Source organism: Tachypleus tridentatus, chromosome 13, assembly GCF_004210375.1.
Source record: "Tachypleus tridentatus isolate NWPU-2018 chromosome 13, ASM421037v1, whole genome shotgun sequence".
NCBI classification, from domain to species: Eukaryota; Metazoa; Arthropoda; class Merostomata; order Xiphosura; family Limulidae; genus Tachypleus; species Tachypleus tridentatus.
This window is the reverse complement of record NC_134837.1, coordinates 230,700,847-230,713,700: the sequence shown is the minus strand read 5'-3', so window position 1 is coordinate 230,713,700 and position 12,854 is coordinate 230,700,847. Positions and strand designations below refer to the sequence as shown.

Sequence of the window (12,854 nt, the reverse complement as noted above, 5' to 3'; positions counted from 1 at the left end):
AAGCTAAAAAAAAGAATATTTAAGCTCTGCTAGTTTACTAATAATTATGTTATTAATCAAATTCTAGTTCATTTTTATTATTTCCTCACTATCTTACCCAATTCAATTAAACAATCATTAACAGTACGAACAACCATGTCAGTAACCTGATGATACCTCACTAGTTTTTTCTAGCAGGTGGTGGTTACGGAACTTGCTCGATCACGAAGATGTATTGCACCACCCAACCCCCTATTGGTCATCTGGGATAGTCGTTGATGTCCCGTTGCTCTAGAGATCAGTCGTTTGAGTTTTAGCCAACGGCAACAACCTGATTTTGGTTGTTTTACTTTCTAATAGTGAAATATGTATAACATCTTTTTTCCGCCCAGTGCTAGAACTCGCTATTCAAGAGACCTTAATCCTTAAATAGAAGCCGCCTCCCCTTTTTCGCAGAAAATCACCAGTGGGTAATGTACTTCTCCCATAACAACGGAATATGGCAGATCTGGAACAAATTGCACAAGCAACGGGTATCGTTTCCGATATCACAATGTCACGCCTTAGAGTTCGCTTTCCTGAAGTATAAAAAGATGTGCCATCCACATTTGAATAACATTAGTTCTTTGAAGCAGAAGCTCAGCACAGCAGTTTTCCAGAATTCTGAAATGAAACTTCTTCTGGCCGTTTTTGCACTCCTGGTGTCTGTGGTTGCTCAGGTAAGCGTCTTAATGTTCATTGAACATATTTGAAAGTACATATCCAATGGAGAGTGTATACTATCATACTCTGGAAATAGCAACCATGTAAGGAAAATAAAACCTATTGAAATAATTAAGTTTTACAAAACCGATACATTTGTAAAAGTATGAAATATGTAATTTTAAGCATTAAACATGATTAAAATTTGGATTTTAAATTAAAGATCCTTTCAGGAAAATTTGTAATTTAAGAATATTTTCTATCAACTTTTTTCGACCCGGCATGGCCAGGTGGTTAAAGTATTCGAGTCGTACTCAGAGGGTCGCGGGTTCGAATCCCCGTCACACAAAACATGCTCGCCTTTTCAGCCGTGAGGATATTATAATATGACGGTCAATCCCACTATTCGTTGGTAAAAGAGTAGTCCAAGATTTGGCGGTGGGTGGTGATGACTAGCTGCCTTCCCTCTAGTCTTACACTGCTAAATTAGGGACGGCTAGCGCAGATAGCCCTCGTGTAGCTTTACGCGAAGTTCAAAACAAACCAATAAACTTCTTCAGCACTTCTTTCTTGATAAGCGTGAGTAATTTTATTTAAATTGTCGATTCACAGGACACAACTAAAATATTACATTTTCGTTCATAATGTGTTTAATATTAACTTATAAAAGGACTCAGTGGTTGGAGAAAAGTTGTTTTTTATAATTAAATTTGAAGTTTGAAATCTATACTTCATTAATCCGGTCTTTTATTTAGCGTAATGATTAGCATATTTATTAATGTATTTTAATAATGTGTCTTAAAAACGAATAGTTATATAATGGCATTTTATTCATTATAGACAAGCCCGGATAGACAAGGTTATAAAATAGTGTATTTACCGTCTTACGGCTATTCGCATGGACAACAACAGCAGCAAATAATTTCTCAAAGTCAAATTCAGATACAAAGACCAGAACTGAGACCACTAACATCCTCTCAAGACGAGCTTCCAGTTCCCACAGAAGAAGATCCGGACGCAGATGGAATTGTTGGAGTAGCGGGACAAGATTATCCAGTTTTCAATTATGTACCACAGACTAGTTTCTCGTGCGAAGGTCAATATCCGGGCTATTATGCCGATGTCGACTCCGGCTGCCAGGTATGATAGTGAAATAAATCAATTATCCGGATACTGAGGTATCTGATATATTATTACCGTAAACCACTTAGAAGCTGGCTTGGTTTGAGATACTTGTACCCACGCTTTAATTTTTAATTGTTCATTATAATAGTTTCCTAAGATTCGATTAACTTTATCAACCAGAATTTGGATGTTCACCTTACTGTATATATATATATATATGTGTGTGTACCTTCATATCAGTAAATTTTAAAATATAGGTCAGCTTGGGTATTAGAGATGCTTCAACTTGAAAGCGTTAGTTTTATCCAAGTGATACAATTTATTGAATGTTTACCATAAACATGTTTTGAAAATTATAACAGATTTATTGATTACCTGCTCTTGATTTCTTTTTTCCTTTTACAAAACTGTATTTCTTCATGTAATCTTGGTTTGGAAGAAAACATACCTGAACAATTACATTTCTTCTTGATGTAATATTAACTTAAAGATGTTATCTAGTTCTACTTTCAAGAAGGATCTCTCACCTAGGATTGCATAAAGCGATCAAATTATCTTTGAAATAATTATTCTTCGAGCATGAATAAATTTGATGTGATGTATAATATAAGCAACATTCTTTATCACTGTAGGTTTTTCACTTTTGCTACGGAGAGGGATTTCACAAAAGTTTCCTATGTCCCAATGGTTCCATTTTCAATCAAAAAACTTTTACATGCATGTGGTGGTACAATGTTTCTTGCCAAGATGCTTCCGATTTTTACCAACTAAACGCCCAGCTTTATATCATCCCAGAACCCAAAATAATTACTGGGCAGATTCGTTCTGTACCTGAGTCTCCCCCTGAACGCCAGGTTCTTGTTAGCCAACCTGTTCGTCCAAACCTTGTGAGTCAACCTCATCTTCCAAGATCACAAATTCTCCCTACTTTGAGAAACCACCAGGCTCTTAATCCAGCTCCTCCAAAGAGTACTAGGAAAGGTGTCCGCTATGTTCTTCTGAAGGTCCCTGTATCTGAGGATGGCATACCTCAATTTGGACACTTACAAACACAGACCAACGCCATTACTCACGAAGGATATGGAGGGCTACCTTTGGAGGTGGTCTCTCACAACTCTAAAGGCTATTAATCGAACATTCAGATCTTTCTAAGAAAAATTTCAGTGGAATATATATATATATATACATAAGTTTTTGCGTCCGTTTTGTATTTATATGTTTATGGAAAACTGGATATTTTACAGCATATAATACACTGACTGGAATGTGTATAATATATTTCAACTTGAGATTGTAGTAGGATGCTTTAATTGAATAACGACCGTCAAATTCTCTATCAACCAAACAATAAAAGCTTGTTCTAACAGTTTATGCAAAGTTCTACATTTTGTATTGCTTGCAAATATGACGTAAATAACAATTTTATGTACGTATAGCAGCGGTTCGTAATAAATGAAATCGCAAGTGGATTTTCTGTTATGATTTTAGATTTTTTATGACGAAGCTATCGTTTCGTAGGTTGTTTGTTTTTTTTTTTTAATTTCGCGCGTAGCTACACGAGGGTTACGTGCGTTAGCCGTCCCAAATTTAGCAGTGTAAGACTGAAATGAAAGCGCAGATAGCCCTTGAGTAGCTTTGCGCGAAATTAAAAAAACAAACAAACAAACTGACTTCTAAATGCTCGTGAGCACGAAATATTCTTTAATTTTCAGTTACCTTATTCTATACTGGTATTTCAAAATAAAACTTTCTACAACTTTATTCTGCACACCTAGTTACTACTGAAACATTCTACAACATTCAACTACTTAATTTTGCTGATATACTTACCAGTAAAATATTCTACAAAATTCAGCCACATTATTCTGTAGACACAGTTACAAATGAGACATTGTACAACAGGCACCTTATTCTGCAAATGTGTTCACCACGAAAACAATCTGTAACATTCAACCAACGTTTTCTCCAAATACATTTGACGACGAAACATCTGAGTTACATTTTATAACATATAATTAATGCAGACATAATTAATAATAAGACAAACTATAATAGTCCCATTATTTTACAGATGTTGATAAAGCCTTGTGCAACATTTAGATACCTAACTTTATAACATTATTAACCAACACAAAATTGATCACCGAAATAAATATCATTTTACCACTATCTAGACATTGTATGTAGCCTCTTCTTTTAACATTTTAACGTTTCAACTATTATCTGTGCTACTTACATACACATATGACTCACCGAATATTGCCAGGATCATTTCTTTAATATTATAAGCATCATATCTATTATTTTCCACAATTTTCAAGTAATATTAACTTCTCTCGTATGCTATTGCTTCTTACTTAACTTTAGGCTGCAACAGTATTTTTACATTACTTCATTTATCTTTCCACTTATCTTATATAAGCTGTCCCTTTCTTTCACAAATACTTCTTGTATAAGTTTAGCTCTTCATAACACTTTCCCCATAATACTCACCTTAAAAGTCAGTAATGCTTACGTTTATTTGTTGAATTTAGAGCAAACCTACTCGAGAGCTATTTGAGCTTGCCATCCTTAATTTTGAAGAGATGAACTAAACAAAAGGCAGCTAGTGAACACCACCAGCTCTTGGAATATCCTTTAACAAGGAATAGTGGGAATGACCGTCACATTATAACCCTTTCACGGATGAAAGGTCGAAAATGTTCGACGGCAGGTTCTGATCTTGCGGCCCAAAAACTGCGAGTCAAGCATTCAATCCACCAAATCAGTCAATGATACAACTTAAGAGTTAGTTGTGGACTATCGAAATCACTCGTGGCCTTTAACTGGTGAATTTTAATATTACCGACACCAACGGTATATCTGCAGGCTTACAACGCTAAAAATGGGTTTCGATACTCATGATGGATAGCGCAGATAGTCCATTGTGTAGCTTTGTGTTTGATTCAAAATCAACAACTAAACAACAATTCATTCATTTTTAAAAAATCTTTCAATGATAGTTATTTTGAATAACTGTTATAATTATTTATGATACATTTGATTAAAGTGGAATCTTCGCTAAAAAATCGTGATAGAAGTAGGTCTCTATTAGCATTTAAAAACAGGTCTAACTAGAATTTTGTTTTCAAAGTGCATATCATATTTTGTGACTTATTCATTATCCAACATTTGCTTCATTTATTTCTATGAACTATACATTTGATTTCTTATCTCGATGAAGCAGTATTAGTAATTTTTGCAGTGGTTGTAGCTATTTTGTATTGATAACTCCAGTCCAGTGTTTCACAAACGGCAGTTCCGACCCAAGAGGAAGTAGCAAGGCTATTGCAGACGATTCTCGAGATTATAATAAATATTGATATAACTATATTTTAGAGTAATTGGCTATCAATTGTTGTTGTTGTTTTGTTTTGTTTTGTTTGGGATGAAAAAGCTGTGAAGACCCGAAATATTTTCAAAGAGGGGAACCAAAAAGGTTCGATAAAATGACGTTTTAAATGTTATTTTTTCTCACTCTTTGACACGAATGACTAAACATATACAAAATTGTTTGTTTGTTTGTTATCAAGCACAAAACTATACAATGAAATGTGTGTGCTGTGTTCATCACAAGTATTTAAACCTGGTTTTCAATATTACAAGCACTCAGACGTGCCCCCCCGCTAGTACAGCGGTATGTCTCCGGATTTACAACGCTAAAATCAGGGGTTCGCTGAGCTGATAGCCCTTTGTGGCTTTGCTATACGAAATACACACGCCCTCAGACGTACCGCTAAACCACTTGGGAGTCAGCTGATAAAATAAGGGGAAAAAGTCTGAATCATAAATAAAAATGAGGTGAGCAAATTAAACCATATATTGACACAGTAAAATAAATATGTTGTTTTTTATCAAACCAAATATTGAAAGTAAACAAATAAACAGTATACCATACAATAATAAGACTGCCAGCAAATGTATAAACAGTGTACAACATATTAGGCTGCGCTGATGTCAACTGTATAGCAACTACGTGCTACATAAAAAAGTTATTTTAAAGCGTTTACACGACATTTTATTTAAATTATAGTGTTTTAGGAATATTATTTGAAAGAAATCATCTAGTTTATGTTCCTGTTGGTAAAATAAACGTAAAATAGTAATTACTATCATAAACAAATCTTGGTTTGTTTTTATTTAATATTCCACTTATTCAATTAAACTCACTCACCTATTTCATTTCTAAAAGGTTCCGAATTGTTTATATATCAAGCAAACGATAAGATATTTTCAATAATAACAATTACTACATATTGTTTATCAAATTCGACAAAAATATGTGTGCCGTTTTCTGTACACATATACATACGTACAGTACGTACACTATTTCTGATCTGTGGTTATTTTTATAAACATATTATAAATATAAATATGACTTGTTTGTTTGTTGTATTAAACACGTTTTTCAAATAATTACTGTGAATAATTTTAACTGTTATTTATTTAATTACTGTTAGTTTATTTCTGTTGTTTTTATTGAGCACAAAATTGTATAACGGGCTATCTGAACTGTACCCACCACATAAATCGAGCCTCACATCTTAGCATTATAAGGCTTTATTCATACTTGCTGATGAGCAACCAGAGACGCCGAGTTTAATTATTCACAACAGTTTGTTTGTGTGTGTGTCAACCAGAAACGCCTAGTTTATTATTATTCAGAAACTAGTTTGATTATTTACAACAGTTTGTTGTGTGTGGTGTCAACCAGAAACGCCTAGTTTGATTAGTTTGTTGTGTTTCAACAACAGTTTGTTTGTTGTGTGTGGTGTCAACCAGAAACGCCTAGTTTAATGATTCACAACAGTTTGTTGTGTGTGTTGTCAGCCAGAAACGCCTAGTTTGATTATTCACAACAGTTTGTTGTGTGTGGTGTCAACCAGAAACGCCTAGTTTGATTATTTACAACAGTTTGTTGTGTGTGTTGTCAACCAGAAACGCCTAGTTTGATTATTCACAACAGTTTGTTGTGTGTGTTGTCAACCAGAAACGCCTGGTTTGATTATTTATAACAGTTTGTTGTGTGTGTTGTCACGTACACAAAAATATTTTCTTTGTTAACATCTATGAAACTATTGTTCGTGCTACTCCGTGTAATAATACTATCTGCTCACACACAAGTAACGATTTCTACGTAACTACCTATGTAGCAGTGCTGTTTGTGTGTTGTGTATGTAATAATATCATTTGTATTTTTAGTGTCTAATAACAATATATTAAAACAATGAAAAATAAAAGTAGTACTAGTGTTTGTTTTGTTTTCTGAAGAAAACTGACCGCTTTGTCCACCGCGGGGAATCGAGCCCCTGGTTCTAGCATTATAAGACCTTAAACTTACCACTGTCTCACAGGGAACAGTACTATTGTTAAAACTATTGTTATTAGACGACCTTTGTGAACGTAAAGATCTAAAATAAATTCAAATGAAATAAAGGCTAAAGTTCATGGTAATAATGGAAAAGGATTATGATTTGCATAAAGAAACATCCTACTACTAAACGATAAACATGTTTATGTTCATATGATATGTTACAACCTTGTTAATGGACACATACCTCCTTTCCTCAACGTTATAATAAAATCTTGTCAGTACTATACTTTCTCCTTTGGGAATAATTACATAATATGTAGTCAACCGATGAAGTATCTCTATCTTGTGGACTTCTACCGTCATCTGTTGACAAAAATAGTACAAATATTATATACGCTTTATATTATATTTATCTTTGTATTTTCAAGACGGCTGGTATGAGTATTAAAACTTTAATTAAAATAAAGTACAGAACAACGTTTCGACATTCTTAGGTCATCTTTAAGTTAACAAAGATTAACTCTCTTTTATTTTAATTAAAGTTTTAAGACCAGCTGTCTTCAGAATACATTTTTACTTCAAGTGGGTTTCTTGTGATCAAGGTATATTTATCTTTACATACTAGACATTATTTATAAAGTATTAACTACTCATTAAAATATTAACAAAATTTGTTTACTTTTTTGGTCATTTCTTAAACATTTAAAGTGATAATTAACATCTTATTCTTTTCAAACATATTTGATGTGACATTCCAGCTTCTATGATTTGTGTATAACCTTTCTTTACTTTCAATAACTTTAGTAGAGCACGTGATGAAGTGAGACGAGAGAAGACCCTAACGCCGGTCTAGTACTTTTTTATTTGATTAAAATATGTATATGTCTTTGTAATACAAATAAATAAATTTAAATTTCAGATAAAATGTTTTATACAATTAAATTTGTATACTTAAAATGTTGTGTTAGAAAATAATGAAATCGTTTGTTTTTTAAATAAAGACTAAAAATAAAGGCAAGTAATGTATATTTTATAATATATATATATGTTATATAGACAACAGTAAATCATAAATTGAATTAGTATAATTCAGATATGCTACTCGGTTATATGACAAGTAGCTAATAATTGCAGCCTGCATGTGCCTATTTAATCCAATAGCAGTAAATTTATTAGCATATAGTTGATTAAATATGCACATAAAAGCAACAGTCTGTTCAGTTCACGGATAGGCTTGTCTATTTTATTTTTATTTGTCTTTAAATTACAGTTATGAATTGTATAGTTAAACCGCACACAATAATATCACTTGACACATTATATTAAGTATATATAGCTTCTGATCAAACAAAGCCCAAAAGCATAGATAAGAACTACTAATCAGTTTGATTAGCGGGAGACAATAAAAAAATTGTTTATTTTTGAATTTCGCGCCAAGCTACACGAGGGCTATCTGCGCTAACCGTCCCTAATTTTCAAGTGTGAGACTAGAGGGAGAGCAACTAATTATTAACTCCCACAGCCAACTCTTGAGCTACTCTTTTACCAACGAAAAGTGCAATTGACAGTCACATTATAACGCCCCCACGCCTGAATGGATGAGCATGTTTGGTGCGACGGGGATTCGAACTCGCGACTCTCAGATTACGAGTCGAACGCCTTAGCACACCTGGCCAGAAAGGTACAACAACAACAAAGACTTGCAAGTTTAACGTTAATCGCGATTCAGGAAAACCTTCTTAAGGAAATAAAGACTGAAAGTTGCTTTTAAGATATAATAAATGTATTCAATCAAAAATAAAGGATGATAGAATTAACACATAAATAAAGCTAGTACAGAACATGCCCTTTGTTATCTTTAATTGGAAGTACTTTATCTTATATATGACTAATAACTACAAGTAATTAGTTTTATCTTTATTCGCTGTCCTTTACATTTTCTTTTTAAATCTTATAATCCATTTTTTATGCTTTTGCCTCTCCATCAGGACAAATCCACACATACTGTAGTGTGTTGTGCGGCAAAAACAACTTGCAGGACACACTGTTTATTATTTTTATTATTAACAATGGTGATTCTTCGTCGATTTTCCACTTTCTGTAACTTAGGCTGTAGCAACCCAAACTATCATATATTTTCAGTGGAAGTGCCTTCTGGACCCTTACTTTACATTCCAAACTTCAAGGCAACCCGTTAATTATTACATAAGATATAATATCTATAATTTGAATGCAATGTTCCTTCTTTTTTTTTTTTTCAACGAAAGTTCAGAACTTTATTTAATTAACATATATAGTAAACTTTTATGCAACTCAAGAGTGTACGTGTCTTTGGATGAACAAACGCTCTAAACAAATTATACAGACCATACTAATAACTCGTGCATGTTTGTCAGATCACACACTACTTTCTCTGTTACTTCTCGGGCATTTACTCAGTAATTACTCCTTGTATGTAGACAGCAAATTTAAAATAGTTTATAAGCATTTTGGCCAAGACTGCATAGTCATATATGTAACTCATGAAGTCAAACTATATCGATACATTACAATTAGTTTAATGTGATACTTACAGTATCTATGTGGTTTTAAAATTTTGCTCCTGAAGTGACATATATAATCCATTTCAGGACCACACAGGCTGTAAACTAAACTATTGTTATGAATCTGATGCTTAATATAAATATATAGAGAGTTTTAATGTTTTATGTTATAAGAAAAATGTGTCTATTTCAAAAGTATATTGTAATTAAACTAATATTTCTCTAAGCCTTGAAGAACATTCTACAAATAAACAAATACGATGAAACAAAATATTAATTCTTGTTTGTTATTATGAACTGAATACATATTCACAGCGTCCGTTTGTCAGTGTGATTTACTCCTTTATTTAATGATTTTATGTAATGCAAATATGAAGTTGAAATGTCTTGAGTTAACATGGCAGAAAGTCTTCTAATTTAATGTAATATATCGATAACCATGTTTGACCTTTTAAGTTACATTTCAAACATCTGTGTTCTTTCAGTTTATTTCTTCTCTTCTGTATGATTAGATGTCAAGTTAATTGTGTCAGTTTCTTTAGACTACTATTAAAGAAAGTTGATATTTTGAAGATCCATTACAGTAACTTATGTATGGTGTCTTTAGATGGTTATAAGTCTAATGGATTCAAGCTTCATCAACAAATGGTGAACTTCACCTACAGATGTATGTTTACTTTACTTTATACGTCCTTTTTATAGCATCTATGAATTAGTTAAATGCTATAGATCCATCATATCACATTGAGTATCTGGATATGATAGTTAAGCAAGACTTTACATCTTCCACAAGTTTAGCTTAGGTTTTGTGTTTCCTTCTCAGGTTACTCCTAAACTTTAATTTTAAAATATGTTTGAAACAATAAGGCAGACACCAAACTGACAGTTGTTACTGATCTCAGCTGGATGATTGCTTAATTTTATTAAAACTGATTCTTCGAAAGGGGCAAAAAGACGAATAGTATGTTTTTCATCACTATTTATAACTGAATCTGCTTTGATTCTCGTGTTACCTTTTCACTATAGTCAGTGTGCTAGTTTTACAATTGGAAAATATTGTTGGATCAGTTCAATATGTTGTTGAACATAATGATGTAGTTGGAATAGTCTAGGAAAGTCCTCTCATCACAGTTGGCATTGTATAAGTGGTAACAGGTATAGCAAATGGGTCCTTTTTCTCTTTCACATTTTGTGGTTAATGGTGTTTCAGTTAGGAACTTCTTGATGTATACAGAGAATTATTAAATCGGTCAGTGTATTAACAAATACTCTTATTGAGATTCTTTTCTATCTTACTGATTTTTCACTTCGTTGATGTATCTTTGTACTTCTGTAGTTTTGCTGTTATAATCCTATAAGGTAATTAACTCACTGAAGTGGTTGTGTTTCTTCAATATACTTTTGTTGAATAATATTAAGAGTCATCTTGTGTTTCCACAAATGATCAATATATTCAAATCATATAATAAAGTCATGTTTGGCATCATTTGGTGTCAACTTGAAAACACAGATAACTCGGTTTCATTTTCAAAATTAGTTACTTTATTATAGCTGCACGGGAGTTATGGTGAGTAGATTGACAGCCAAACTGAAACCATCTATTAGTGTTTTTACGTGAATATTTCAAATGTTTCAGTAAACGCTTCTGTATTCCAAAAATATGTGAGAAAGGTATAAAGCACTGTCACAGTTTACAGTCGTAAAGAAATACAAAGGTCGTGAGTAGTACATACAAAATAAAAATTACCTTAACGTCACAGTCGTGAGTAGTACATACAAAATACAAATTACCTTACTTTTCCTTGTGTTATTCATTTTTATTATTTCTTTCATTACACTCTTGTTCTTCCACTTTTTATACAGAATTCATTTGGTCTGAAAACTGGGTAGACAAAATATACTTTCTTACCAACTGAACAACATTTTGTTGGTTATTGTTAAAGGACAAATATTGCATCCATATAACATAGTGCATAAGACACCTATAACTTGCCTCAGGATATATGACCCTGAAATCTGTTGTAATATAATGATATGGAGTATGTAATTCATGTCGCTAATACATCAGTGTCAGTAAGGGAAACCATAACCGACTGAAATTCAACAGAGAAATTTTGTAGATGTAAGGGAAGAGTTCCCTTTTATTCTTACAAAGTAAATCATCACATGTTCACTTTATTGATTGGTTTTGTACAAAATGTCACGACAACCTACGATCAAAGATAATCCCAACCTTTAAAAAACTAATTAATATCCTGGTTTAACTGTTACAGTGCATAAAATATCAATATCTTACTGGTTTATCTTGGAGAGGGAGTGTATTAAGTATTTTGAGTTGGATATATGTTTCCGTTTGTTTTTCAAATGAAAAGAGCAGCTCGTAATCCCAATAACGAAAATGACAATTTAATTTTTAGTTACCATTTCAGAAAATGAGATGTTTCAGCAACACGAGCAAAAACAATGAGTAGTTGAAGTTATACCTTCAGTTGATGATGGGTAATACCAATAGTCGAGTGAAACAGAAAGCTATGATAAAGTAATTACTATGGGGCGAACAAGGTTATTGATGGATATGTACGAAAGTTATGGAAAAATCAAAGGATTTTCAAAATCACTTAGTAAAAAGCTTAGCAAGAAGGACAAAAGGATGTACATATATTCACTTTTCTGTTATATTTCGATTTTAGTCCCAGCGAATTAGCAGTTGGCCGATATTTATTGTAAGCCAAGAGAGACTTACACCCAGTTGGCTAGTCTAGTCAGCTACCATAAAGGAAGCGCATGTTTAGTAACAGGGATTCAAATTTGGGACTCTCAGATGGGAAATCGAACGCCTTAATCATCAGACTGTTGTAATATATGTATGTATGCATACTAACAACACGTGTAATATTTATATGAGAATTTCTATATTTTAGGTAACAATATAAACCCATATTCCTTTCGTATGCCTTTATTTACACATCACCTTATATACTGAACAAATAAACACTAGATACTGAGAGTTCCAAGTGATAAACAGTTGTCAACTAAACAGAATAGCCTGTTTGTTACCATTGGATATTTGATGTGTTAATCGAACCAATGATATTTACAGACTCTTAGATGAACAAATCGTATATGCATAATTATTAAAGTAATATTACTAT

At 32.7% G+C, this 12,854-nt stretch overlaps 1 protein-coding gene across 1 annotated transcript; it reads left to right on the top strand.

Annotated features, from left to right (window-relative positions):
- The first annotated feature begins 479 nt into the window (after positions 1 to 479).
- LOC143239645 (uncharacterized) lies at positions 480 to 3,273 on the top strand. Its single transcript, XM_076480965.1, has 3 exons — positions 480 to 698; positions 1,522 to 1,821; positions 2,439 to 3,273. Exons 1-3 carry the CDS (start codon positions 573 to 575, stop codon positions 2,934 to 2,936), a joined length of 924 nt encoding a protein of 307 aa, XP_076337080.1. The 5' UTR covers positions 480 to 572; the 3' UTR covers positions 2,937 to 3,273.
- The last annotated feature ends 9,581 nt before the right edge of the window (positions 3,274 to 12,854 follow it).